Source organism: Morone saxatilis, unplaced genomic scaffold (genome assembly GCF_004916995.1).
Source record: "Morone saxatilis isolate NCDOM2014 unplaced genomic scaffold, NCSU_SB_2.0 Contig1, whole genome shotgun sequence".
Lineage (NCBI taxonomy): Eukaryota > Metazoa > Chordata > Actinopteri > Moronidae > Morone > Morone saxatilis.
The window spans coordinates 13,804,389-13,826,779 of NW_023339651.1; the positions used below are offsets into that span (position 1 = coordinate 13,804,389).

The following is a 22,391-nucleotide window of genomic DNA, read 5'->3' on the forward strand; positions in this document are numbered from 1 at the left end:
TACTACTACTACTAACTACTAATAATAATAATAATAATAATAATAATAATAATAATAGAAGAATAAAATAGAAGAATAAATATGTTATATAATATGTATGCATCAACACATATCATTACTCGATGGACCAGACAGAAGCGCCGCCCACTTAAAAATACATTATAGATGCTTTTGATTGACAGGTGATTCTGGGAAGTGCAGCACACACATTCACTAATGACCAAAAAGCTTAAATATGTCAAGATGAACACTTCAAGAAGTCTTAGCCTTCTCGCTTTGGCTCGTCCACAAGTTCTTCCCCAGATGTTGAATGCTGGATGATGAGTCCCCACACAAACAGCTGTCACCATAGTGACTAATCTGGTACAGACTTAAAACACTGCATTTTTCTTAAGAATTATGACAACAGTTTGAGCTTAAGAAGGATTTTCACCTCAGAAAATATTTCCTGCATTAGTGGCATAAAACTTATTTAATGAAATCCAATAAATATGCAGTTAAATCTGTGACATCTTTAAATCAGACCTCTTATGTCTTTTTATTGCTAGTAAAAGATGTCTAGACCATTTCACAGCATAAAAAAAGCTCCAACACATCCACCTACACATGTATACACACTGACACTCAGCTTTCAAGAAATAAAGATGAAGTATAGCCAGTGCCAGTATAAACACCACTATGAACTGCAATGTGAGACCAAAGTCTGGGTGTGCAGACGTGCATATTTTCACACCTCAAATTCTTGTGTTAAATTTTACCTCTCAACCTTTAACTACCATCTGCTCTGTGGTCAGATTCATCCCCTGAAGACTACAGTAGTAACATTTAGTATTCATGCTTCTCCAGCAAATTCTCTATCCTGTTTTTCCCCACTCGTAATGATTCTAATTGTAAAGCCCCCTGTGTCAGCAGAGCCAGGCTTTTGAGAAAATATTTTTTACAGCAAAAAAAAAAAAAAAATTTTTCCGGAGTAAATGATATCAGCGACTGACGTAAATCACATTTACACACTGCACCTGGTGAGATCAAAGACAGTCTGTGCCAGGCAAGACATCTGCACCAGTATTCCTCTGACGTCCACCTTGCTGAGGTTCCAGCATTTTAAAGAGCTGACCACAACACTGTAGCCCAGAGGTGTAAACACAATCAGTAAGCCAGAGTAGGAAATAGAGCTGCTTTCCACAAGGCAACACAAATAATTACATGTTATTTCAGACCATTTGTAAACTGTCACACAGTGGGAAGTGATGTGCAGAGAGTTTTTACAATTTCAACCTACAAGCTCATGCACAATTGAAGACAACATGATAGCACAAAATTACTAAATTACAATACCACAATAAAAAGCTTTGATGTGGTTTAATATTTACATCTCTGTACATACTGTACCCATAGGATTTGTATGTGAGAGCAGACATGTCGTGGAAGTCCAGCAGTGTCCACAAATCAGACATCCTGGCTGTGTGTCAGTGCTCTGCCCTGGGGGTTGTTGCCACAGCGAGCCATGATGGAGAGGTCATCATCTGGAGGCTGGAGACGCAGGGACCAGTGCTCCACCTGCACGGGCCGACACAGAGAGGGTGAGGATGCTAGCCAGGTTAGGCACTGCTGTTATGATACTGTGCAATATAAACTCATTTTTAGTATAACAAGGATTGTCTCCTCATTTCATCTATCACTTGTAATATCATAAAACCCACTGAACAGATTGGAGGGAACTTTATGTATCTTACTCACAAGTTTTGACATTAAATAAAAAAAATTAAAGCGTAAATCGGTAGTTTCCAATGTTTTTGGTCTGTGACTCCTTACAAAAAAGCAGTGTAGATTTGCAGCCCTCTGTCACTTCCAAGAAGTAAATGATCAAGTATCTCCCATAAAAGAGCAAAGATCAGAGAAAAGGCCAAAAAATATGTTCTGCTATACATTGATAGCAGAACATATTTTTTTCTTCTTTCTTCCCTTCTTTCTTTTTATCATCTCACAACCCTCCAAATTTCTCTGGAGACTCTCCAGAAACTACCTAACTGTGTAAAAAATACATCCACCTCGACCAGATACAGTGAAATGCTTTCAACGGTATTAGCGATATAATAATGCAATATATAATAATCTATCAGTCACAGGGACTGTTTTTCTGACTTACTTAGTTTTGATACTTTATGTAAATTTTGCTGATTTGAACTTTAACTTTAACTTGTAGTTTTACATTTATTTTTACATTTACAATGTGCAATTTTTTGTACTGCATCCTTAGTGTGTGGTATTTATTGTTATTTGCCTGTTTATGTTTTTTAATTCTGCTTGTGTGCAGAGTGGTGCCCCCTGTGGACAGCCTCTTGTTTCTGCAGCACCGAGCTAGCAACAGAAAGCTGAGAAACAGAGGTGTCCTGGTGTCATCGCAGGCCGGCTGTCTCTGCTTTTGGAGCATCACCGGACAGACGCACACTTATGGTGAGTGGGACAGAGAGAGGAAGGATGGAGGCTTATTCAGAAGAACTGCATGCAGAAGTTAAAAGACACAAATTTAAAATAGAACTCACAGTATGAGGGAATTGGAAGCAACAAACTGTACAAGCAGTTGACAAGCAGCCGTCAGTTTTAATGATCCTCCTGTAAGATGGATTTACAAACAGCCAGAGCAGTGACAGTTAGGCTGAACTGTCGACTTGGCCTCCCGCCTGTACCATTCCTGGCAGCCCACAACTATGTCTCTTTCCAGATCCCATCTGTGTTTAGTGGTGTGGGATTCATGCACCATGCCCGCTGCATATGTGTATGAGCATGCATGTGTGTATGAGAAAGCCAGAGTGCACTTTTGTGTGTGTATATACTGTAGGTCTGTATATGCATTTTTCTAGCAAAGAGGAATTTGAGTGTGACATAATAGGGAGATGTATGACATAACAGAAAGCATTAAAGGGTAGCAATTTGTCTCAGAAGTACATTTGTCATTTAAGTCAAGACCATATTGAAATTGGCACAGAATCTGACTGTAAATAGATTTGATTGCATACAACTTAGTGAGTGAAACAGTTCCTGTAGACCCACAGAAGACGAAAATGAAACTCCATCTCTTTTTGTTTGGAAAACTGCATGGGTGCAGTTCAATTCTTTCCTCCTTATTCCAGGCCAATTCTATGCTCCAGAGCAGCCAGGTGAGCGTGTGTTGAGCCTGAGCTCAGACCAGCCTAAAAACACCATCCTGGTCTCTGGAGACACAACAGGCTGGCTTCAGATCTGGGACATCTGTCACTTTGCACTGGACATCCAACACGAGGTGAGAAGACGTGTGTATATGTATATCCAGAGCTGGTGTGAATAAATACTGTACCCATATATACCTGAGGTGTTCTCTTTCTACACAGCCAGTTTGTGAGCGGCCTCCTCTGCTGCAGTGTTGGAAGGCTCATACGAGAGCGTTAGTGAACGTGGAAGTCCTCGAGGTGGGTGACAGATTGTTTGTCCTCACAGCCTCAGCTGACGGATCTGCTGGACTATGGACTGTGGACGGTGATCATGTGGGTTCTTTTGGGCAGGAAGTGATGTGGAATATCACCAGTACGTACCAGAAGGTGACGCTCCGTCCTCTTGTTACACCTAGAGAAAATGGCAAAAATAAGTGGAAACGGTGAAGAACAGTCATAGATGGGAAGTTTAGTGGCAGTTGTGAAGGCAAGTGTATTATAATATACAAAAATTAAAAATCAATAAATCTGCAGAACCGACTAAGGATTTAACAAATAAACTCCCTGTGTCAACTCCTGTAAGTGTGCCCCCACATCTCCCCAATTATTGTGCACTCGGGGCCCATAAATGTAAAAATGACTAGCACACATGCTGCCCTGTAACAGGCCATATTGGAACCCTAAACACGCCCAAATTTTGCAAGATGACGTGTGTAAACAGCCCCTTTTTGTGATCTACATCCATTGTTGGTGCCAACACATAGTAGGAGTCTACGGGACCGTGTCCAAGCACAAATATTAGACGATGTCCAACAGTGGGCCCTGGAAATGTTTTATTGCCCAATTCTATATAGAACATGTTCTGTACAGTCATGGGTGAGAGCTCCCTCCCCAAGAAGAAACTTCCCGTCGTTTTCCACCGACGGTTTGAAGGTCCTTTAATAGAACCTATCCAGTTGGCTTAAAGGTCATAAACTCTGCTTGGCACCAGGCCCCTTGCTGCGTTTGAGCTGTATTTCTGCTCAACTATGTTGGGTAAAAGGAAAAGAACACTGCCTAATTTAAGGAAGTGATCGAAGTACAGAGCGCCATTGCTTAGATACATTAATACGTCTGCACACAGGTAATTATTGTAATCATATATATTATAATTCTTTTGGCGTGATTTCATATCTTTGTTCAATGACATGCTGCAGATGGCTGCTTGTGGTCTCTTAATTAAGACGTACCGCATGGAGGATTGTATTGAAACTTAAATGATTGGTTATAGTGATTTAGTGCATATGTGTGTGTCACTGCCTCTGTGGATCTGATTGGTTAACTCCCCAAAGAGTGCTAGACAACATTTTAATGTTTCTGCTGTGGCTCTCACACATAAGTGTTGTATAATTTGGAGCCGTGCTAGCGGTGTGGCTCTACAGATAGCAATGTCAGCTGGCTGACCTGACCGGTCCAGAATGAAATATCTCCACAACTGTTGGCTGGATGGCCATGAAATTTGGTACAGACTTTGTTGGTCCCTTAACTTTATATCTAGCCAATCATCAGGTCAGAATTTCCATTTGTTGAATATTTCGGTTTATGACTAAACCTGCTAAACTAATAACATTCGCATCAACCTCAGCTGCACTGTGTTTAGTGTTAATTAGCAAATGTTAGCATGCCAACACACTAAACTAAGATACTGAGCATGGTAAACATTATACCTGCTTAACATCAGCATTTTAGTGTTGTCATTATGAGCATGTTTAGCATGCCTAGTGCGCAATTCCAGCTCAATAGCACGTTGTCTAAGTACAGCCTCACCGGCCCATTAGCATGGCTGTAAGCTCTTGGTCTTGTTTGCATTGCGCGGTTTTTAGCCAGGCAGTAAACACTGTACACTATTACATGTTTTAATCATGCATAAACATGTGTACATGTTTCAACATAAAAGCTGTTATTATTTTACCACAAATGTCTTAAACCATTCAGATCTCTTTTAAACAGCTAATCAGTGTAAAATTGCTCTGTTGGCTCCTATTAACTTGTACATTCATGAAGTTGAGATCTTGCATATGTTGAAATTATAATCAGTCACTTTTAATTTACCAAATAAAGCCGTCACACACACACACACACAGAGAAGGAGCACATGGAGTACTCATGTGCAGGCCAACTACACCACAGAAATGGAGAACAGCTACAGTTCTGGTTTAAATCAAATTTAACAACAAAACACTCACACAGATATTGGACTCTGTGACAAAATATCACCCAGCAGAGATCAACAGTCTAAGTCCTGTCTAGTTCAGTGACATGAACAAAATTGGGAAGCCTGTCTAATCTAAAGTAAACAGCTTTGTGTTTGCACAAGTGAAGTCCCTTCAGCAAAGAGCGCTATATCTTTCCTCATATTCGCAGGAAGACACGGAAGAATCTGACAGAAGACACGGAGGAAGGGAATAAAAGCGACGAAATGGGGCTCAGCAAGGTCAAAAGTCAAGTACCTGGGGGTCAAACTTCACAGGAAAAATGCTGTTCTGAAGGTAACCATTCAGTGTAAACAGGTGTTTTAAGGTGCTACACACACACACACACACGCCTCGCCCTGAACCAAAGCCATCCCCAGTCACATTTGGCCTGTGCACCTGGGAATCGTCCCTCCCCCTGGTAAATTACGCAACTTTCCGTCCCAGAGTCCTTCCCCTAGACATGTGTTATGGGTGTGTGTGTGTGAGTGTGTAGCTGCTGCTGCAGATACTCATGAAAAGGGGTTATACGTACAGGTCAGGATGGCCTTCCAAGCTAATTAAACCTGATACTCTGATTAAATCATGGCCAATATTACCACGTTATGAAGAGAAGAGCCGGAGCATTCTTCACATTCTCCTCCACTGAAGTCTGGAGCTCAGTTCGGGAACATTTGGGCAATGTTCTGCTCCAGAGACGCAAGCCAGATTACAAAAAACAATTTTTGTGTGTGTGTGTGTCAGTGTGTGTTTGTGTGTGTGTGTTTGTGTGTGTGTGTGTATATCTGCAAGACATTTTCTACACTTTCCTTTCACTGTCTGCCCACTCCTCAGAACTTGCCAAAATAAGCGATTAGCTGTGCTTTCTCAGCAACCACACCCAGGCAGACAGTTATGTACACACACATTAACTAGTGTTGTCCCCTGTCATCCACTTTAGCTTCACCCACCAGCCCACCAGAGAATGACCATGGTAAACACAATCAGCAGCTGATGAGTGTAAACCCTGTGGATGGTTAACCCACTCATACACACACAGTCATTCTCGTCTCACTTGTCTTCCTTCCTTCCCTCCATGCACACACATCCATACATCCAATCATCGTCTGTGCATCTGTGTGTGTGTGTGTCAGTATCTGTGAGAGGACTTTTGCCAGACGGTAGCTTCGTGTCACGATAGGAGACGTCTGTTTGATGACATCCGCCACAGCAATCACTGTTGATTGGCTGCTTTCACCCCATCAGACTCTGGTCCTGCAGGCGAATTTCGTAGTGATTACTGGATCCTTTCCTTTCTCTCCTCATCCAGCTGGCTCGATGAATCCTTAGCTTCATGTTCTGTTCAATTGATTTATAGCAGTATAGCAAACTGTGCAGATAAACTAATCTTAGAGAACTTAGAGAAATACTTTGACATTTTGGGAAATATGCTTATTTGCTTCCCTACCGGCAGTTGAAGATGAGAAGATTGATACCACTCATGTCTGTGTTGTAAATATGAAGGTGCAGCTGGTAGCCGCTTAGCTTAGCACAAAGACTAAAAACATTGGAAAACAGCTAGTGAGGCTCTGTCCAGAGCTAACGTAGAAAATCTAAAGTTCAGTAATTAACACATTATTTGTTTGTTTAATCCATACAAAAAATTTAAAAATTACCATTTTCTGGCTTTACAGGGCAGACTACAGTATTACTTGGCAAGACACAAAGACTCATCTTCACTGTGATGTTGCTAGGCAAACCAGAGGTGCTGATAAGTGGATTTGTTACCTTCGGACAGAGCCAAGCTAGCTGTTTCCCCCTGTTTCCAGTCTTTATGCTAAGCTAAGGGTATTTCTCAAAATTGTGAGCTACTGCTTTAAAATCATTTTTTGGCTCAGCATGTTCAACCCTGTTGTTGTAAAACAGCAGCTTCACATTGCCCTGACATTTCATGATATTTAAGACTTCTGGGTCATCCGTACAGACATCTAGACAGAGCCATCTCACCCATTTATCTCAACACAACCCACCCTGTAATTACGGGTCGGCTGTATTGTAATGACAGCTATTGTAGTACAATAAAGCATTTTCATTTTAGTGGCTGCTGTCCAGCAAAGGTTACATAGTCTGGCTTTAAGTTTCAAAACCCTCTGCTCTATGCTGCAATGACGAAATTAAATCGAATTTTCATTCGATCAATAAACTTAATTTAATCAGATTTCCACTTACAACTGTCATTTTGCCTTGCTGCTATGGTCTAACTAGTTCTGTGCAGTGCAATTTTATCTTCTATGTATTACGTAAATTCTCAGTAGTTTGTCGTCGGTGGTAGTGTAGGTTTGTGTACATCCAGTAATGGCCAGAAGAAAAGTAGTGGTCAGCACACGCAACTATAAAAGGCTCGATCAATTCTGGAGGAATGTGAGGGCACAGTTCCACTTCCTTTAGTCCCAACGCTGTGGCTGTAGCGCTCCATGGTCTGCCTGAAGTTGTCCAAAAAAACGTGATTGATGGGAAGGGATAATGAAAGAGGGATAATAGAAGGAGGAGAGGAATACTGCTTCTATTTTTGATACATCTGATGGGAAAAACCTGATTTCATTTAAGTGTTTGCATGCATGTCTTTCCTCCTTTTCTTGTTTTGTCTGCTCTAAATCTTTAACTCGATCTCTCCCTCTGTTAAGCTTCTTCATACTCACTCCGTCTCCTTCTCCCAACTGTGACCTCATCCCTTTATATTGTGCGGTGTGGTGCCACACTGTGCATTTGTGGCCTAGATAGAGAAGAGGCTTTTCCTGTAGCTGCCAAGACATGTAGAGTGACCGCTGAGAGGTCAGAAAGGAAGTTAAAAAGTTTTCCATCGATTCATCTTGCTCCTATAGATGTTAGTTGAAGGAAGAATGTCAGAAATGCCTCGATGATGCTGCTCTGTAAACTCTGCTCCATATTTATGAAAATTGTTTTCTGAACCTGAAGCTAAAAAGCCTGTTGGTAATTTTCTTCTTTTATACTCATATTCCTTTTCTAGGAGATGCCTCCTCCACTGAAAATTTACCCACAATCCCCTGGGTGCGGTATCAGAGTTTGACTGGCAGCAAAAGGCTCAGCTCACAACATCTGGCAGAAAAAGTGAGCTTCCTATCTGTCTAGTCAGATGTAAACAAAGTCAGATATATTTGAAGTCATATTGAAATTGTAAATTGAATTTGTCTGTGTAAATATCCATCCATCCATCCATCCATTGCTGGCAGTAGTTCCCCTTCAAAACAGCCTGTTGTATACACTGCACTGAACTAACTCTCCTGGATGACTTTGTTCTTTCTGTTTTCACTTTCCTGCGCTGAATGTACTGTTGCATTTGGCTTTTTTTCTTTTTATTTTTCATTCAATTCTCGCATTTCTTAAATGCTCCATCTCTTATTTATCTATTGTTTAAGGAATAGTTTTGACATTTTTAGAAATACAATCAGAGTTAGATGAGAAGAATAATACTTGTTTGTATACAAAATTCGAGACACAGCCAGCAGTCGGTTATCTTAGGCTTAGCATTTATAAGGATGTAAATGTTACAAAAACTTGACAGCATTGCGGTTACAGCCAGGTTATGCTTGTGCTGGTTGCTATTGTCTTGGCGGACCAGGAAGTCGCACTTTTACTGGGTGTCTTGTTGTCAACCCGCCACGGTGCTAGGCAACTAATGGAAGTTACTCCCCCCCACCCTAGAAATAGTCAAGTACATTATTTATTACATTATTTGCTTTCTACCACTCTCATGTCTTTGATTAGCGCATAGACGGGAAACATTGGGAGGCAGTTAGCCAGGTGCTGTCCAACGCTAATAAAATCTACCTGTAAAGCTTAGTAACATAAAAAATTAAAAATGACAGTTGGTTGTTTTATGGGTTGGGCCAGGACTAAGTATTTATTGGCAAGGGACACAGTGATCTTCTGAAGGTCCGTCGTCACTGTTGAAGTTTTGTTACCTCGGACAGGTCCAGGCTAGCTGGTTCCCCTTGTTTTACAGTCTTTATGCTAAAACTAAGGTATTTCCCAAATGCTGAAACTACTGCTTTAAAAGGTCCAGGTGTGTTAGGGATTTAGTGTCATCTAGTGGTGTAGTGGCAGATTGCAACTCCTTTGCTTCACCCTCCATTCTATGTGCAGTTTGAACGATGGCGACTCCACGGAAGGTGACCCCCGCGGCGTTCTGTAGATAAAAAAAGGGGAATTCTAAAGTGAACAAAAAAATATTTTCAGTTGATTGATACACTAAGTAAAAACATAAGTTATGCATATTCCCATCTCGCCAGTAGATTCTCCTGAATTTTTACACACTGGACCTTTAAAAATCAATTGTTAGCATGTTCCCCTTGTATTTGTGAGCCAGCTTCATATTACCGTCGATTGTTGATGTTCATTTTATCAGCAGTGTGAAAATGCCCTGATATTTGAGACTTTCTGGGTCATTCAGCCGTCAGTCAGAAGACATCGAGCCATCTCACCCTTCATTTCAACGCAATCCACCCCTGTACTTATCTCATCGCAGGTCTGTGAAGGTTTACAAATAGGTGCCGCAAGAGTCAATCCCCCATTTTTTGCCTGTTTTTGTTCCATTATTCGATGTCCCTGCCCGTTCATCCCTAACAAAACGGGTTATTTTAAGCAGCGGTCTGGATGTTTTAGCGGGGAGGAAGAGACGAGCAAGAGAATCCTTTCTCGATTTTGTGTCTACAGGGATATAATACAACAGACACAGGCTGGGACAAACAGGGCAAGTTCATCTAGTGTGCGCTTTTGCTCCCTCGGGCATCGGTTAAGTCAACACAGCATTACTGAATCACCAAATATTGTTGTGTGTTCAGAAAGTATTGATCTGTGTAACTGGATGAGCACGATGGGTTTGATATTAGTGATAGACATTTTCAACCAAAGGGCACAACATAATTTACCTTTTTTGTGCAGTGGAATAAAAACTAAATCACATATTCATGCATTTTCTCGGGTTTGTTGTCACTGAGGGGCTACGGTGGACCTTTCTTTTAGTTTGTGGATATTTCGCCTTAAAAATCAAGTTTGAAATACATTTTCGAGAGACCATGTACAAGTGACAAAAAACTTAAAATGGAAAGCTCATTCAGATGGTGAAAAATGGTGGCTCCCGCTTGTCTAAGAAGCAGATATTTTTTTTACAGCATGCATTTGGGTCAAAACAACAACAAAAGCGTCCTTGTTTGTGTTTTTTGTAGCTGGTTTGGTCCTCAGCCAGACCTTACAGGAGGCAGTCACCCACTTAGCCTTTGTTGTGTGTGTGTGTTGGTGTGTGTGTTGTGTGTGTGTGTGTGTGTGTGTGTGTGTGGAGGCAAAACAGAGGTCCTGCTACAATCTGGCTAAATTGGCAGGTTCAAGCTTCCTTTCACTAATTTCCAACATCAGCAAAGACTTTCTCAGCCTGTTTTCTCATTCAGAGAGGATAAAAACCCTGGAGACAACAATCCCAGCATTAACTTCCACACCATACACACCAAACACACACCCAATACACACGACAGTGTTCCAACTAATACCACAGTAACAACAGCGCAGTGAGCGCTGGAAATGCCCTCTGAGATCCTTTCTTGCTTCAGTATAAGCTGCTTAGGGCTTTTTAGAGCCGAAACAGGCAATAGCTGCGATCCGTATTCTACTCTTTTTCACGGAATAAGGAGAAAAGAATAAAGTGCCTGTTGAACAAGGGGAGGTGTTTTTTTTTTTCCTGCGATGTTTTCTTCATTTTGAAAGTTGTGAAGAACTTGTATTTTTTTCCAAGCACTGCCTTCTCTGAACGTGCGTCTCTCCCATAGGATCAGCGTGACAGGGAGAAAGTGAGGGATTCTGTGTGGGAACTGCAGCAGGAAGGAAAGTGCAGCTGGAATTTTTTGCCCGGACGAAACAGACTTGAGGTCTGTGGCGAGAAAAAAGCAGAGAAAGAGAGTAGGAAAGGGAAAAGAGCAGAGGTAAAAACGAGGTGGACAAATGAGCAAGAGAGGAACGAAAAGTTTGAAGCGGGGATGACATGAGTGGGAATGGGAAGAAGGGGAGGGGAGGTTTGGTGAGATGAAGTGAGGAGTGAAAGTGACTTTTCTTAATGAGGTGGAACGGGAGAGAACTAGAAAGGATGACAGAGGGGCGGATCTTGAACCCACGCCTTCTTGTGAAAAGGGATGTCAGGGCAAGTCACACACTCGCACCCACACACCTGTAAATCTACACATACACAGTCCACAGTTCTTACTGCCAAATCTTATAGCTCTGCTTTAAGAGAGTGTTTTCTTGCACCCTCATTGCGCTCACTCCCAATCTACTAAACAGTCAGTTGATGATTGTGGTACTTATCTTGCACAACAAACCCACAGTGTACACACACACCCTCTCTACACGCTCTCTCGTCTCTCTCTCCTTCTTTCTCCAACACACACACTCTTCGCGCTCTCGTCCTCAGATGCACGCAGGTCTCCTGGAAGCAGCCAAACTGTCAGTGACTGTTGCAACACATGCTCCGCTCCTCAGCTCGGCTCTTTCTTCAGCTGCTGCCAAGGAAGGAGGGAGGAGGAGGAAGAAGGAGGAAGGAGGAGGAGGAGGTAGGAGGAGGGAGGAGGAGGAGAAGAAGGAGAAGTAAAGGCTGGAAGGAACAGACTGGAAAACATAATGAGAAGGAAGAGAGAAGAGAGAGAGAGAGACTAGGACCAACCTCTGACTGCTTACCTTTCGCCTCTGCCTGGCTGACTGTGTGAGAGACTGTAAGCAGCCGACAAGTGATGCCTTGCAGTCTACGGAGCAGCACATAGTCAGGACTTTCTTCTGCATTTTCCTCTCTCTGTTTCAAATATGAGGAGGGACCGTCTCTTCTTAGCCGCGACCCTCACAGCCATCTTTTCCGCTGACCTCTACTTTATCCTCCTGCCAAAGCTGAGGAGCTTAGGGCAAGGACTGGGACACTTTTGCTCATGCGGTCCCAGCAACCTCACCCTTCCCAGGCATGGGGGTCTCGCCACCCCCCGGCTCTCAAACTGGACTTCTCTGCCCCCCCTGGATGGCACCACGTCCGAACCCGCGGATGGGGGCTCGAAGCTGGGGAGGCTGTTTGCTCACCCTCTGTACAACATCCAGACTCCGTCGCTGGGGCCGGAGGAGAGGCTGCTGCAGACGGAGCAGCTGATGGAGTACTACAGAAGGAAGGTGTCACGCTGGGAAAGGTCAGTTTCTAGATTTTAAAGATCACATTTGCTTATTTTGTCCACGGCACAGTTGATTTTGCAATGGCTGACAAGTAACCAAATGTGACTTTTGCTGGTGTTGCTCAACGTTATTGTGAAAGAAGTGCATTTTGGCTGAAAGCCCGTGTTAGGGCTCGACTGTGGTCAAGGGGCAGGGTCACTGACATTATGGCTGAAACCGCAGCAGACGCAGCCAAAACACACTTGAAAACACACATCCACGCTCAAAAACACACTTGTGCATTTGTTCATGATAACAGATGTACACCCACAGACACACGTCAGGATGTGTAGACAATTCTGTGCGTCATAAAAGTCTGAAAGTCGAGTGGGCTGGTGGCAGAAAAACCCTCACAAACATGTCATCCTGAGTGCTCGCTCCTGGCACACTTCTCTTTAATGTAAACAAGGATTTAAAGCTACCAAAGCCTATCTTAATCTGTGGAAGCCGTAGCTGTCTTGGCTTGTGAGGCTGTCTGTCTGTCTATCCCGACACAGTGCACTCCCTCTGAGAGATACAGATTTTGGGCTCTTGCGGTGGAAAATAAGAAGAAATATGAGCAATGGATCTCCTCTCTCCTCTCTCCTCTATCGCTGCCTTGTAAAAAAAAAAAAAAACAACAACAAAAACAATGGATAGACAAAGGGCTTGTTTAAGACTTGCAAAATCTTGCAACAGCATCTCAACAATGCAACAGATGCACCGAAGAGTTCTCCTTGTTTATTTGCATGCTTAAATTTAATTTCCAGGTCAGCCTGTATTTGCGTGTGTGTGTGTGTGTCTTTCCTGGCAAATGTTGCAAGAAATTACCAAAGAGACATTCTCCACTTCCTCTTTGCGATCTCTTGTGTGACCCTACACTTTGTGGTCTGTGGTCTGCACTCGTCTGTTGTCCTGATTACCCTGATCTGTCACTTCAGCTCGCTGGGGTGACTGATGGCTCAGTGGGATGGCCGAGGTACAAACTCGTATTTATAGCCCTTCTCTCTATTATCTCTGTGCTTTATTCAGTCCGTGATGGAGTCTGTTTAGGTTAGGAGATGACCATCCCACTCAGTGTGGTCAGCTCTGGCGAAGTGGTGCCCCCTCTCACCACAGACCTATTTGCTTTGGTCTGAGATTATTCTTGCTCATGCTTTAAGGGTAGCAGAGAGCAGAGGAGGTTGTGGAAATTCAAAATCTTGTTACAACTACTTGAGCCCATAAGATAACTAACAAAACTGGGCTACAGGGGCAGATAAAACAAATGATAAAAGAGTCTGCATAATGAATTCAAAGAATCCCTGGATCACCATGTTCTTTCTCATATCCCCTTGCACTTTAAACACATTCTTGTAAGACCTGCTGCGAAGAAAAACCTGTTGAATGCACTTTGCCACAGATTTTTGGCACCAAGTACCGCTCCAGATCTGTGGTGTTTCCAACATAAAATACTGCCTTTACAAAATGTTGTTAGAAGTGATTCCCAAGCATTTGGCAATCTAGGTTTAGCAAGACCGCAGCCAGAGCCCTGGTCTCTTTCAGTCCGCTTCCTCGTTGTTGTTTATGTAACATGGCATTCGCAACCTTTGCATGCCGCAGTTACTACCTACAGTTAACCTCTGCTCGGCCCCTCACTCCTCAGACACATGAAACTCTACAGCGAGGCAGCGGCTGCGTCCAACATCACTGTGACTGAACACGAAGTGACCTTTGACCCAGGCGCCAGCTGGCTGAAGTTCCACCTAGGAATAAGCCGCTATGCTCTGTACTCCCGTGATGACCCTGCTATCCCACAGCTCCTCAAGGAGATGCAAAGCATGACGGTCGTCAGCGCAGGTGAAGGACGGGGTTTAAAACGTCTGTCTGTCAGTGTCGAATTAATTGTAATCACTTGAAAATTGATGCTACATTTCCTGTAAATATCCTGAATTATTTATTTTTTTCTCTAGCTTTTAACCATTTGAAATGTTGAGAACATCCTCTTCCTGTTTTGTGCCATACAGCAATGTCCCTTTGTGCCATAAAGTAAAAGTTAGCAGTTGTCTGACTTAGTGGGCATAGTACTGGATTGTAGAGGCTGTTAGAGATGCTAATATTCTCACTGTGTGTAAATCCTTGTGGTGATGAGTTATTAATGTTATAATGCTACATGGAACCCCTTTAATGCGATTAATGTGTCCTAAATTATGGGCTAACAAACCTTTGTCTCTTACAGATTACACTCAAGATGAGAAGGCCCTAAAAGGAGCGTGCGATTGTACCCAAGGTAAATGAGGCTTCTATATCTGTTGGGATGTTCTTTATCTTACGTTGTGTAGCTCTATATTTTGTGTACAGCGGGTAACATCACAATTGTTCGATCTCTGACTAGCCCCTTTGTTTCTCTCTTTTTGTTTCTCTCTTTTTGTTCCCCTCTTTTCCACTGTGCTCGGCAGTACCGTCAGAGACAAACACACTGCTGCCTTTGTGATAGTGAGGATTTTGTTTTCATTTGGCACCGAAATTCAGATTTGTCGGTCTGTATAAGACACTTGCTCTGGGGCAAAAAAAACTGTTCGCGTTCAAAGGCAGAGCTCTTAATTAAATGTTTGATGTCTGCATGCTCTGAGGGAAGCCAACTTTTCCACCGCTTCAACCTACACACCAGCCTCCACCTACGCTGTCATTCTACTATACCTCTGAGCGGCATGCACGCCAAAGCTGGATAATTGAGAAAGCTCCTTTTAATAGATGTTATTGTAGCAAAAGCCTTGCCAGATATGGTGGAGGTAGTAGTGATGCAAGTATAAGTAATAAGGCTTTCAAATAATGGATACAAATGCATGTGTAAAGGCTGTAATATATTTTTTCATGCATAAATATGAACATTGAAGGTAGTTTGGATGGCAAAAAGAGCTCCAATGTTTTAGTATTCTCAGTCTTACACATTTACTTGTTAAAGGAATGTTTTTTATTTAACTGTGAACAATGTATGCTGCTCTCTCACACTTTCTGTCCTGTGTGTGCCTCACCAGCGCAGTGAAGTGACTGACCACGCAAACATCATTCTCTGCCAAGAAGAAATGCAACAAAACAATCCGTCCCGTCGGTTTAAATTTAACCTCAAAGGGCTTTCTCATTATTTCAGCAACCAAACAGCGACAGCATACATCAGCCACGAGGGCTGTTTGTGCCAGTTTTGGTCCTCTTTTCATTAATTTCCAGAAGAAAAAAAAAGAGTAGCGATTGTAAACCTTTATGTGATTGTTAACTATTAATAACCTTGGAGTTTCACAGAGCGCAGCAGGGGGGAGGCGTGTGTGTGGTTAGTCTGGCTTACTGCTGTGACATAATATACAGCCAGACAGAGAGAGGAACACAAGTCTGCTGAGAGAGCGAAGCGCAAGCTGTGTGACCAACCCCCAATTACTTTATCACAGGGAACAGGCTGGATCTAGAAAATATTCCAGTTCGAACTAGCCTCTGGGGCATTAAGATGAAAAACCAAACACTGACTCAGTTACGTGATGATCAGTGTTTACTTCAAACCCAAACTGACACAAAGTGAACTGGTTTCTACATAATATAAAGGAAATGTGTGGTTTGAAGTTGACTGAATCCACCAGAGTGTACCTGACATCACCAACCATCTAATGTTTCTTTTTTTTCCCCGTCTCTCCTCTGTAGTCGTGAAGCCCAGTGGACATCACCTGAAACTGGCTCTGAAGATGCAGAACTTTGCTAAAGCCATGTTCAAACCCATGAGGTGAGGACTGAATCCACGTTTGATGAGTCCCTGACCTATATCAAACCGCATGACATGTCCGTGCCCAATAGGTGACCCACAGCATTGTGGTTCTGCAATCCAGTTTAAAAAAGATAAAGCTGGTGTCCATGAAATCTTCATGAACTTACATATACTATTTATTACGGTACATTATCTCACGTCATGTCCTGTGTTAATTCATGTCAGCCTAAATTATCTAGTATCTGTTAGAATGATAGTATTTGTCGTGTTGATTATATACTACAGACTATTATAACTGACAGCTTGATCACTGTGTGTACGTCTGGTTTGTGTGTGTGTGTGTCAGGCAGCAGAGGGACGAGGAGACTCCAGAAGACTTCTTCTACTTTGTTGATTTCCAGAGACACAATGCAGAGATTGCTGCCTTTCACCTGGACAGGTGCAGCCCCCTCTTCACTCATAACGCTCTTTATCACTTATTTGTTTTTCCTGTGTTAGTATCATCTCGGCTACACGCTTTAAGTGGTCTCTCAGTATTTATGTGGCAGTGGTGCTTGGGAGTAATTTTAGCTTTTGTTGCACAGCTGTCATTTTATTGCTCCCAGTTATGGTTCTGGTGTATACTGAAGTGCTACAAATGTTTGTCTTTGGGCCCTTTAATTTAAAGGCACACTCAGTGATTCAAATGTAAAAACTAAAAACAGAAAGTATAAAAGCGAGTAAAAATGTGTTATTAATGGTTATTATTAATGTTTCCCAACAGCAGTGTAACATATTAGAGCTAGCGACTAGTTCTCTGGGAATGGCAATGTCTTCCTGTCGGTCCACTCTGGTCCAGACTGACATACCTCAATAACTATTGGATGGATTGTCATAAACTCTTGTACAGACATTCATGTTCCCCAGAGAATCCTGCTGACTTTTCCTCTAGCGCCATAATGAGATTAACATTTGTGGTTTTGAGTGAAATACAAACAAAATCCGATGGATTGCCATCAAATTTGGTTCAGACATTCATGTTACCCTCAGGATGCCACCATCAAGTCAAGCTTAGAATTTAAGTTAATTAGGTTAAATCTGACCAAATACCTACAAAACTAATAACATACTACTACTCTGTGATAATTAGCAAATGTTAGTATACTAATATGCTAAACTAAGAAGGTGAACATTGTAAGCATACGTGCTGTGCATTATAATGTTATTATGTGCATTAGCTATTGTGTGTGCTAATGTATATGGTAAAAATCACTGACATTACAAAATGCATTTGAATTGATTGTCTCCTAGAGGAGGAATGATGAAATGATATTGTAATATTAAAGAAGCAGGGAGGGAACATTGTAGTAGTACGCCACTGATGAACAGAAACAAAATGCAGTGAGATCCAAAACTCGTAAATGGTCTCCAACACATAGATATACATTAAAACTATGTCTGCTGGTGCCAACAAATAAACCACCCAGCCCACACAAAGATTGCAACATGTGTGCCCAGCCCAGGATTTCCAAACTGGCTGATCAGCATAAACCACAGACTATGGACAAACACAAGAGCGCGCACACACACATCCTTGTGTAATAACACATTAACTGAGGTGAGGTGATCCACTCTGAAGCGCAGTCATCGGAGCTAGACAGTATCATTAAGAAGCCACACACAATGATCAGTCATCACTTCACCACACGAAACAGAGAACAACCACAGCGCCACGTCAACAACTCCATCACTATAATTCCACACGGTTGTTATTGTACTGTATATCTGCTCATAATTTCAATATCTATCAGCCTTTGAAATGCGATAACCATTAACAGTTCCTACAACAAACCAATAACACAGACAGACAGATTATGTGTCTGCTCTCTGGTTTTTTAATTTCTGGTGGTGTGTTTTTAATCTGTGGCAGTGTGTTGTCTCTCTCTCTCTTATGTCTGTGTTGGCTGCCAGAAGCTCTTATCACGATCGCTAGCAATCAGCAGTTGGGGAATGCCAACGATTTGAGAAACAGCCATTCAGCTTCACACACTGATTGTTGTTTGATTACTGTTTGTGAGACATGACTGAAATATGGTCCTCGGGGAAGGGATAAGCCCTTGGTAGCGTATATGAACGCAGCCAGCTAGATTATACAGCGTGACTGCGACTGACAATAGGGTGCATTCATTGATAGGAGTCAGTAAAAAGTGAACCGTGCGTTTATGTGAAAGGAGATAAAGATCATCCTCAGAGAGGGTTCACATTACATTTACATTGAATTTATGTAAGCATGAACTGTGTGAACTGTAAACTTTTCCTTACACAAGAACTTGAGATGAATTCTATCTAAAAGGGGTTTTCTTCTGAATCTCGTCCACCTGTTTGTCAGGATCCTGGACTTCCGGAGGGTCCCGCCGGTGGCTGGCAGGCTGGTGAACATCACAGGAGAAGTCCTCCAAGTCACCCACAACGAAGACCTAAGAGCGGTCTTCTTCAACTCGCCAGGTGAAGAACTAGAAGGCCTCTTTTATTGGAACAGTTTGACTTATTTTGCCAAGAATCAGATGCATGTCTGTTTACTAAGTATGAAGCCAACAGGTACAGCCAGGAGGCAGACGTGAGAGTGGTGTTTCTCATTTAATTCTCAGCAAGAAAGCAAATAAGTGTGGTTCCTAAAATGTCGCTTCTGGTGTCCTGTAGCTTATGTTGCTTGTTTAGGTTTATAGATAGTTTTTTCAGAACTTTTGAACTTCCACTGTGTGTCTAATGAAGCTGCTTCTAGTGGATGTTTTGTGCCATTTCAATTTTTATGCCAAACAATTATAAATGTAAGGTGTTTTTATTCCTGGCAAGGGTGAAACAGCATTAACCTGACCCGTTTAATGACACAATTACGTGGCCAACATCTGACTCTTAGTAACACTTTAATTCCTACAGTATGTCCCTATATCTTTGCAAACAACACGTATCAGTACAAAGCTAAGCCTATCTGTGTGTTATTTTGGTTCTGGTTTGATATTTTTCTGGCTGGAATGGGCTGGATGACAGAACATAGAGCTGGCAGGAAAGGCACAGCTGATCAAAAAGCATGTAATTGTATGTGAGGAGGAAACTCATTTTATATTCCACCATTTTGCTCTGCTTCCCAACAGCGAACAACACGTGTTTCTTTGCCAAGTGCCTGTATGTGTGCAAGACGGAGTACGCGGTGTGCGGTAGCCCCGACCTGCTGGAGGGCTCCCTGTCCGCCTACCTCCCCGGCCTCAGCATCGCCCCCCGCATCTCCATCCCCAACCCCTGGATACGCTCCTACACCTTCACCGGACGAGAAGAGTAAGACCTCAACCTCTGTACACGACAAGAGGAACAACATTTTATTTTATAGAACAAATGCTTGGAATACTGTTGTGTGGCTCAGTGGGAAGATTGTGTCATTATAATACTGTCAGGACTCGCTTACTGTTGTGTCATTTACTGTCTCTAACCCGACTGCAGCTGAGACTGTTGGTGGCCTCCAGTCAGATTGTAGTGCTTTCAAAATAAAATACAAGACCAGATTTTCCCATAAATCCTGTTAATGCTGAATCAAATTGGATGTTTATCTCTTTGGTCAAAGGCTTTTGCAATTAAGGATAAAAGAGGTGGAAGAGTGTTTTTTTCTTTCTTTGTTTGCTACACCATCCACTGTTCTTGTAATTTAAGTTAATTTGCACCAGACTTCCTGGTTTGTGCCATAAATCTGCTGAGTGTGTTAATGTGTGTGAAATCCACCTCAGTGGAACAACATAAAATGCAGAATAGAAGCATATTATTATAAAGTCTCGAAATCTAAATTAAGATGACACCTTTTATATACTGTTTTCAAATGTCTGGTCAAAAATAACATCTAAATGGGATGCTCACCTGGTAGAGCTGCGTAGAGCCAAGGCAGCAGCCGTGGGTTCGACTCCGACCTGTGGCTCTGCTGCGTGTCCTCCTCTTTCTCTCTTCCCCTTTCATGTCACTGTTCAACTGTCACTATCGATTAAAGTCAGTACAAAGCCCCCAAAAACAAACAAACGACATCCAAATGCAGTAAACATATCCTGAATGAGAACCTTTCTGTGAATTCATTTGTGTCTGTGTATCTTGTTTTTAAAGGTGGGAAGTGAATCCCTTCTTCTGTGACACCATAAAGCAGCTGTATCCCTATAACTCAGGCAACAGGCTCCTCAACATCATAGACATGTCCATCTTCGACTTCCTCATAAGTATTTTATACCACTACCTCCTTCTATCATCTCCTACGCACATAAGCCAGAACTTTTACTGTCAGAAACAATCTTTCTACACATTTCTTGTGTTCAAGTGTTCGGCCCTGTGTTTACAGGCAACATGGACAGGCACCACTATGAGATTTTCACCAGATTTGGGGACGAAGGATTCCTTCTTCACTTAGACAATGCCAGAGGGTGAGACAAAAACACGACAAACATTAAAATATCATTATTCTCAAATGATGCTTTGTGGTTTCATTTCTGTTTCACATCTTGTGCTCAGGTTTGGGAAGCACTCTCAAGATGAAATGTCCATTCTGGCTCCACTGTCTCAGTGCTGCATGTAAGTGTAATGTTACACAGTGTAGTTTGTGGCTGTTAAAATTGAGATCTAGTGTCATCTTTGAAGAAGCAAAGAATTTGGGGGTGGATAAATGAATTTCTTCTCTCTTTCCTCAGGATAAAGCGCTCCACTCTGTTGCGGCTCCAACTCCTGGCCCGACCGGACTACAGGCTCAGTGACGTGATGAGGGAGTCCCTGGAGGGAGACCCTTTACAGCCAATCCTCACGGAGCCCCACCTCTTAGCGCTGGACCGCAGGTTACAGAAGGTCCTCCGGGTGGTCCAGCGGTGTGTCCGGAGGCTGGGCGAGGACGAGGTGATCACAAAGGACTTTGTCAAATCCACAGCGAAACCTCAGACTGCCACAGAGATAAAAAAGGACAGGTAACAGAGGATGAAAGGCTCATAACTGCTCTGTGTGCCGCAGAAGACTTCATGATGAAGCGCAGCCACCTTGTAAGCAAACAAGGCTCAGATGGTTTCGATTTAAGGAACAAGCCATAAATGGAAGATGCTGTCTTATCAAGAGAGGGAAGTAAACTCTTTATGGAGGTTCAGAACTTGAATCGCTGCAGGCCTGAAATTCCTGACACAGAGGAGGCCATACCTTTATTCCCTTTTGTTTCTTTCATGGTCATAAATTCCCCCACGGGTGCATTTCATGACACGGCTCTCCCTTTTCATGTGCACCTACAACATCAGGGCAGTTTTGGGGTTAAAACATTTAAATTAAGACCTTTTAAGGAACAATTAAAGACCACTTTGACACTGAAAACTAGCTGGGAGAGTAAGAACAAAGCAGTATCTGTGAATATTTCACTGATACGTGAATCCATAGTTCATAAGAGCTGTGATGCACTGGATCAGTTGTTTATCAAATTAATGCTGGTGAATATTGTGATTATGGAAAGAAAGATGTGTGTCCATGTGATGTTTAATTATAAAATAAAGTTATTTTATGTGATGGCATGGTGAAAGTTGAAGAAAAATTATTACAAGTACCAGTATGCAAGTAACAGCAGAATGTGTGTGTGAGAAAAGTGCTACCTATTAAACAGCTATTTAGTTTACTCCACCCCGTTCTCCAGACTTGTAATCCTTCTGTCTCATTAGTGTTTAAACAGCTTTACGACGTCACAGCCAACTAAAACAGGCAGACAGAGAAATAGCTAACCTAAACCAACTGAGAAATGTGTGTTCTATCATACCGCCGTAATAATTCAGCCAGCTTTTATCTTACTATAAATTTGTGAATATGTTTTCCTCTGTGAACATGTCTCAGCTTCTCTTTGTTCTTACCTGACAAACCCGACACGTGACTATGTAATGTAAAGTAAAGCAAATAACCACAACGATTTTTGAGAGGTCTTCAGCCTGAAAAGCAGGAAGATAAGCAGCAAGAGCATAAAATGTAAAGGCCTTCATACCACAGCACTTATACAGTACAATACAA

At 42.3% G+C, this 22,391-nt stretch overlaps 2 protein-coding genes across 2 annotated transcripts in view; both read left to right on the top strand.

The window, feature by feature from the left end:
• LOC118334066 (WD repeat-containing protein 49) overlaps positions 1-3,635 on the top strand; it is a 10,798-nt gene extending 7,163 nt beyond the window's left edge. The window contains exons 12-15 of the mRNA XM_035669891.1: positions 1,396-1,580; positions 2,315-2,454; positions 3,132-3,280; positions 3,369-3,635. Coding sequence (XP_035525784.1) covers positions 1,396-1,580; positions 2,315-2,454; positions 3,132-3,280; positions 3,369-3,635 — 741 coding nt within the window. The remainder of the gene's footprint in view (positions 1-1,395; positions 1,581-2,314; positions 2,455-3,131; positions 3,281-3,368) is intronic.
• An 8,429-nt stretch (positions 3,636-12,064) lies between these two features.
• Positions 12,065-22,125, top strand: fam20a (FAM20A golgi associated secretory pathway pseudokinase). Its single transcript, XM_035671503.1, has 11 exons — positions 12,065-12,630; positions 14,277-14,470; positions 14,850-14,900; positions 16,301-16,379; positions 16,708-16,800; positions 18,730-18,845; positions 19,493-19,673; positions 20,481-20,590; positions 20,710-20,791; positions 20,880-20,939; positions 21,056-22,125. The coding sequence occupies exons 1-11, from the start codon at positions 12,263-12,265 to the stop codon at positions 21,324-21,326; spliced, it is 1,605 nt and encodes a 534-aa protein (XP_035527396.1). The 5' UTR covers positions 12,065-12,262; the 3' UTR covers positions 21,327-22,125.
• The last annotated feature ends 266 nt before the right edge of the window (positions 22,126-22,391 follow it).

Bases quoted from the DNA above. Each gene is read 5' to 3' on its own strand.
- fam20a (XM_035671503.1), top strand. From the start codon at position 12,263: ATGAGGAGGGACCGTCTCTTCTTAGCCGCGACCCTCACAGCCATCTTT. The intron at 12,631-14,276 runs GTCAGTTTCTAG...CTCACTCCTCAG, and splicing joins AAGGTGTCACGCTGGGAAAG to ACACATGAAACTCTACAGCG. The intron at 20,591-20,709 runs GTATTTTATACC...CTGTGTTTACAG, and splicing joins CATCTTCGACTTCCTCATAA to GCAACATGGACAGGCACCAC.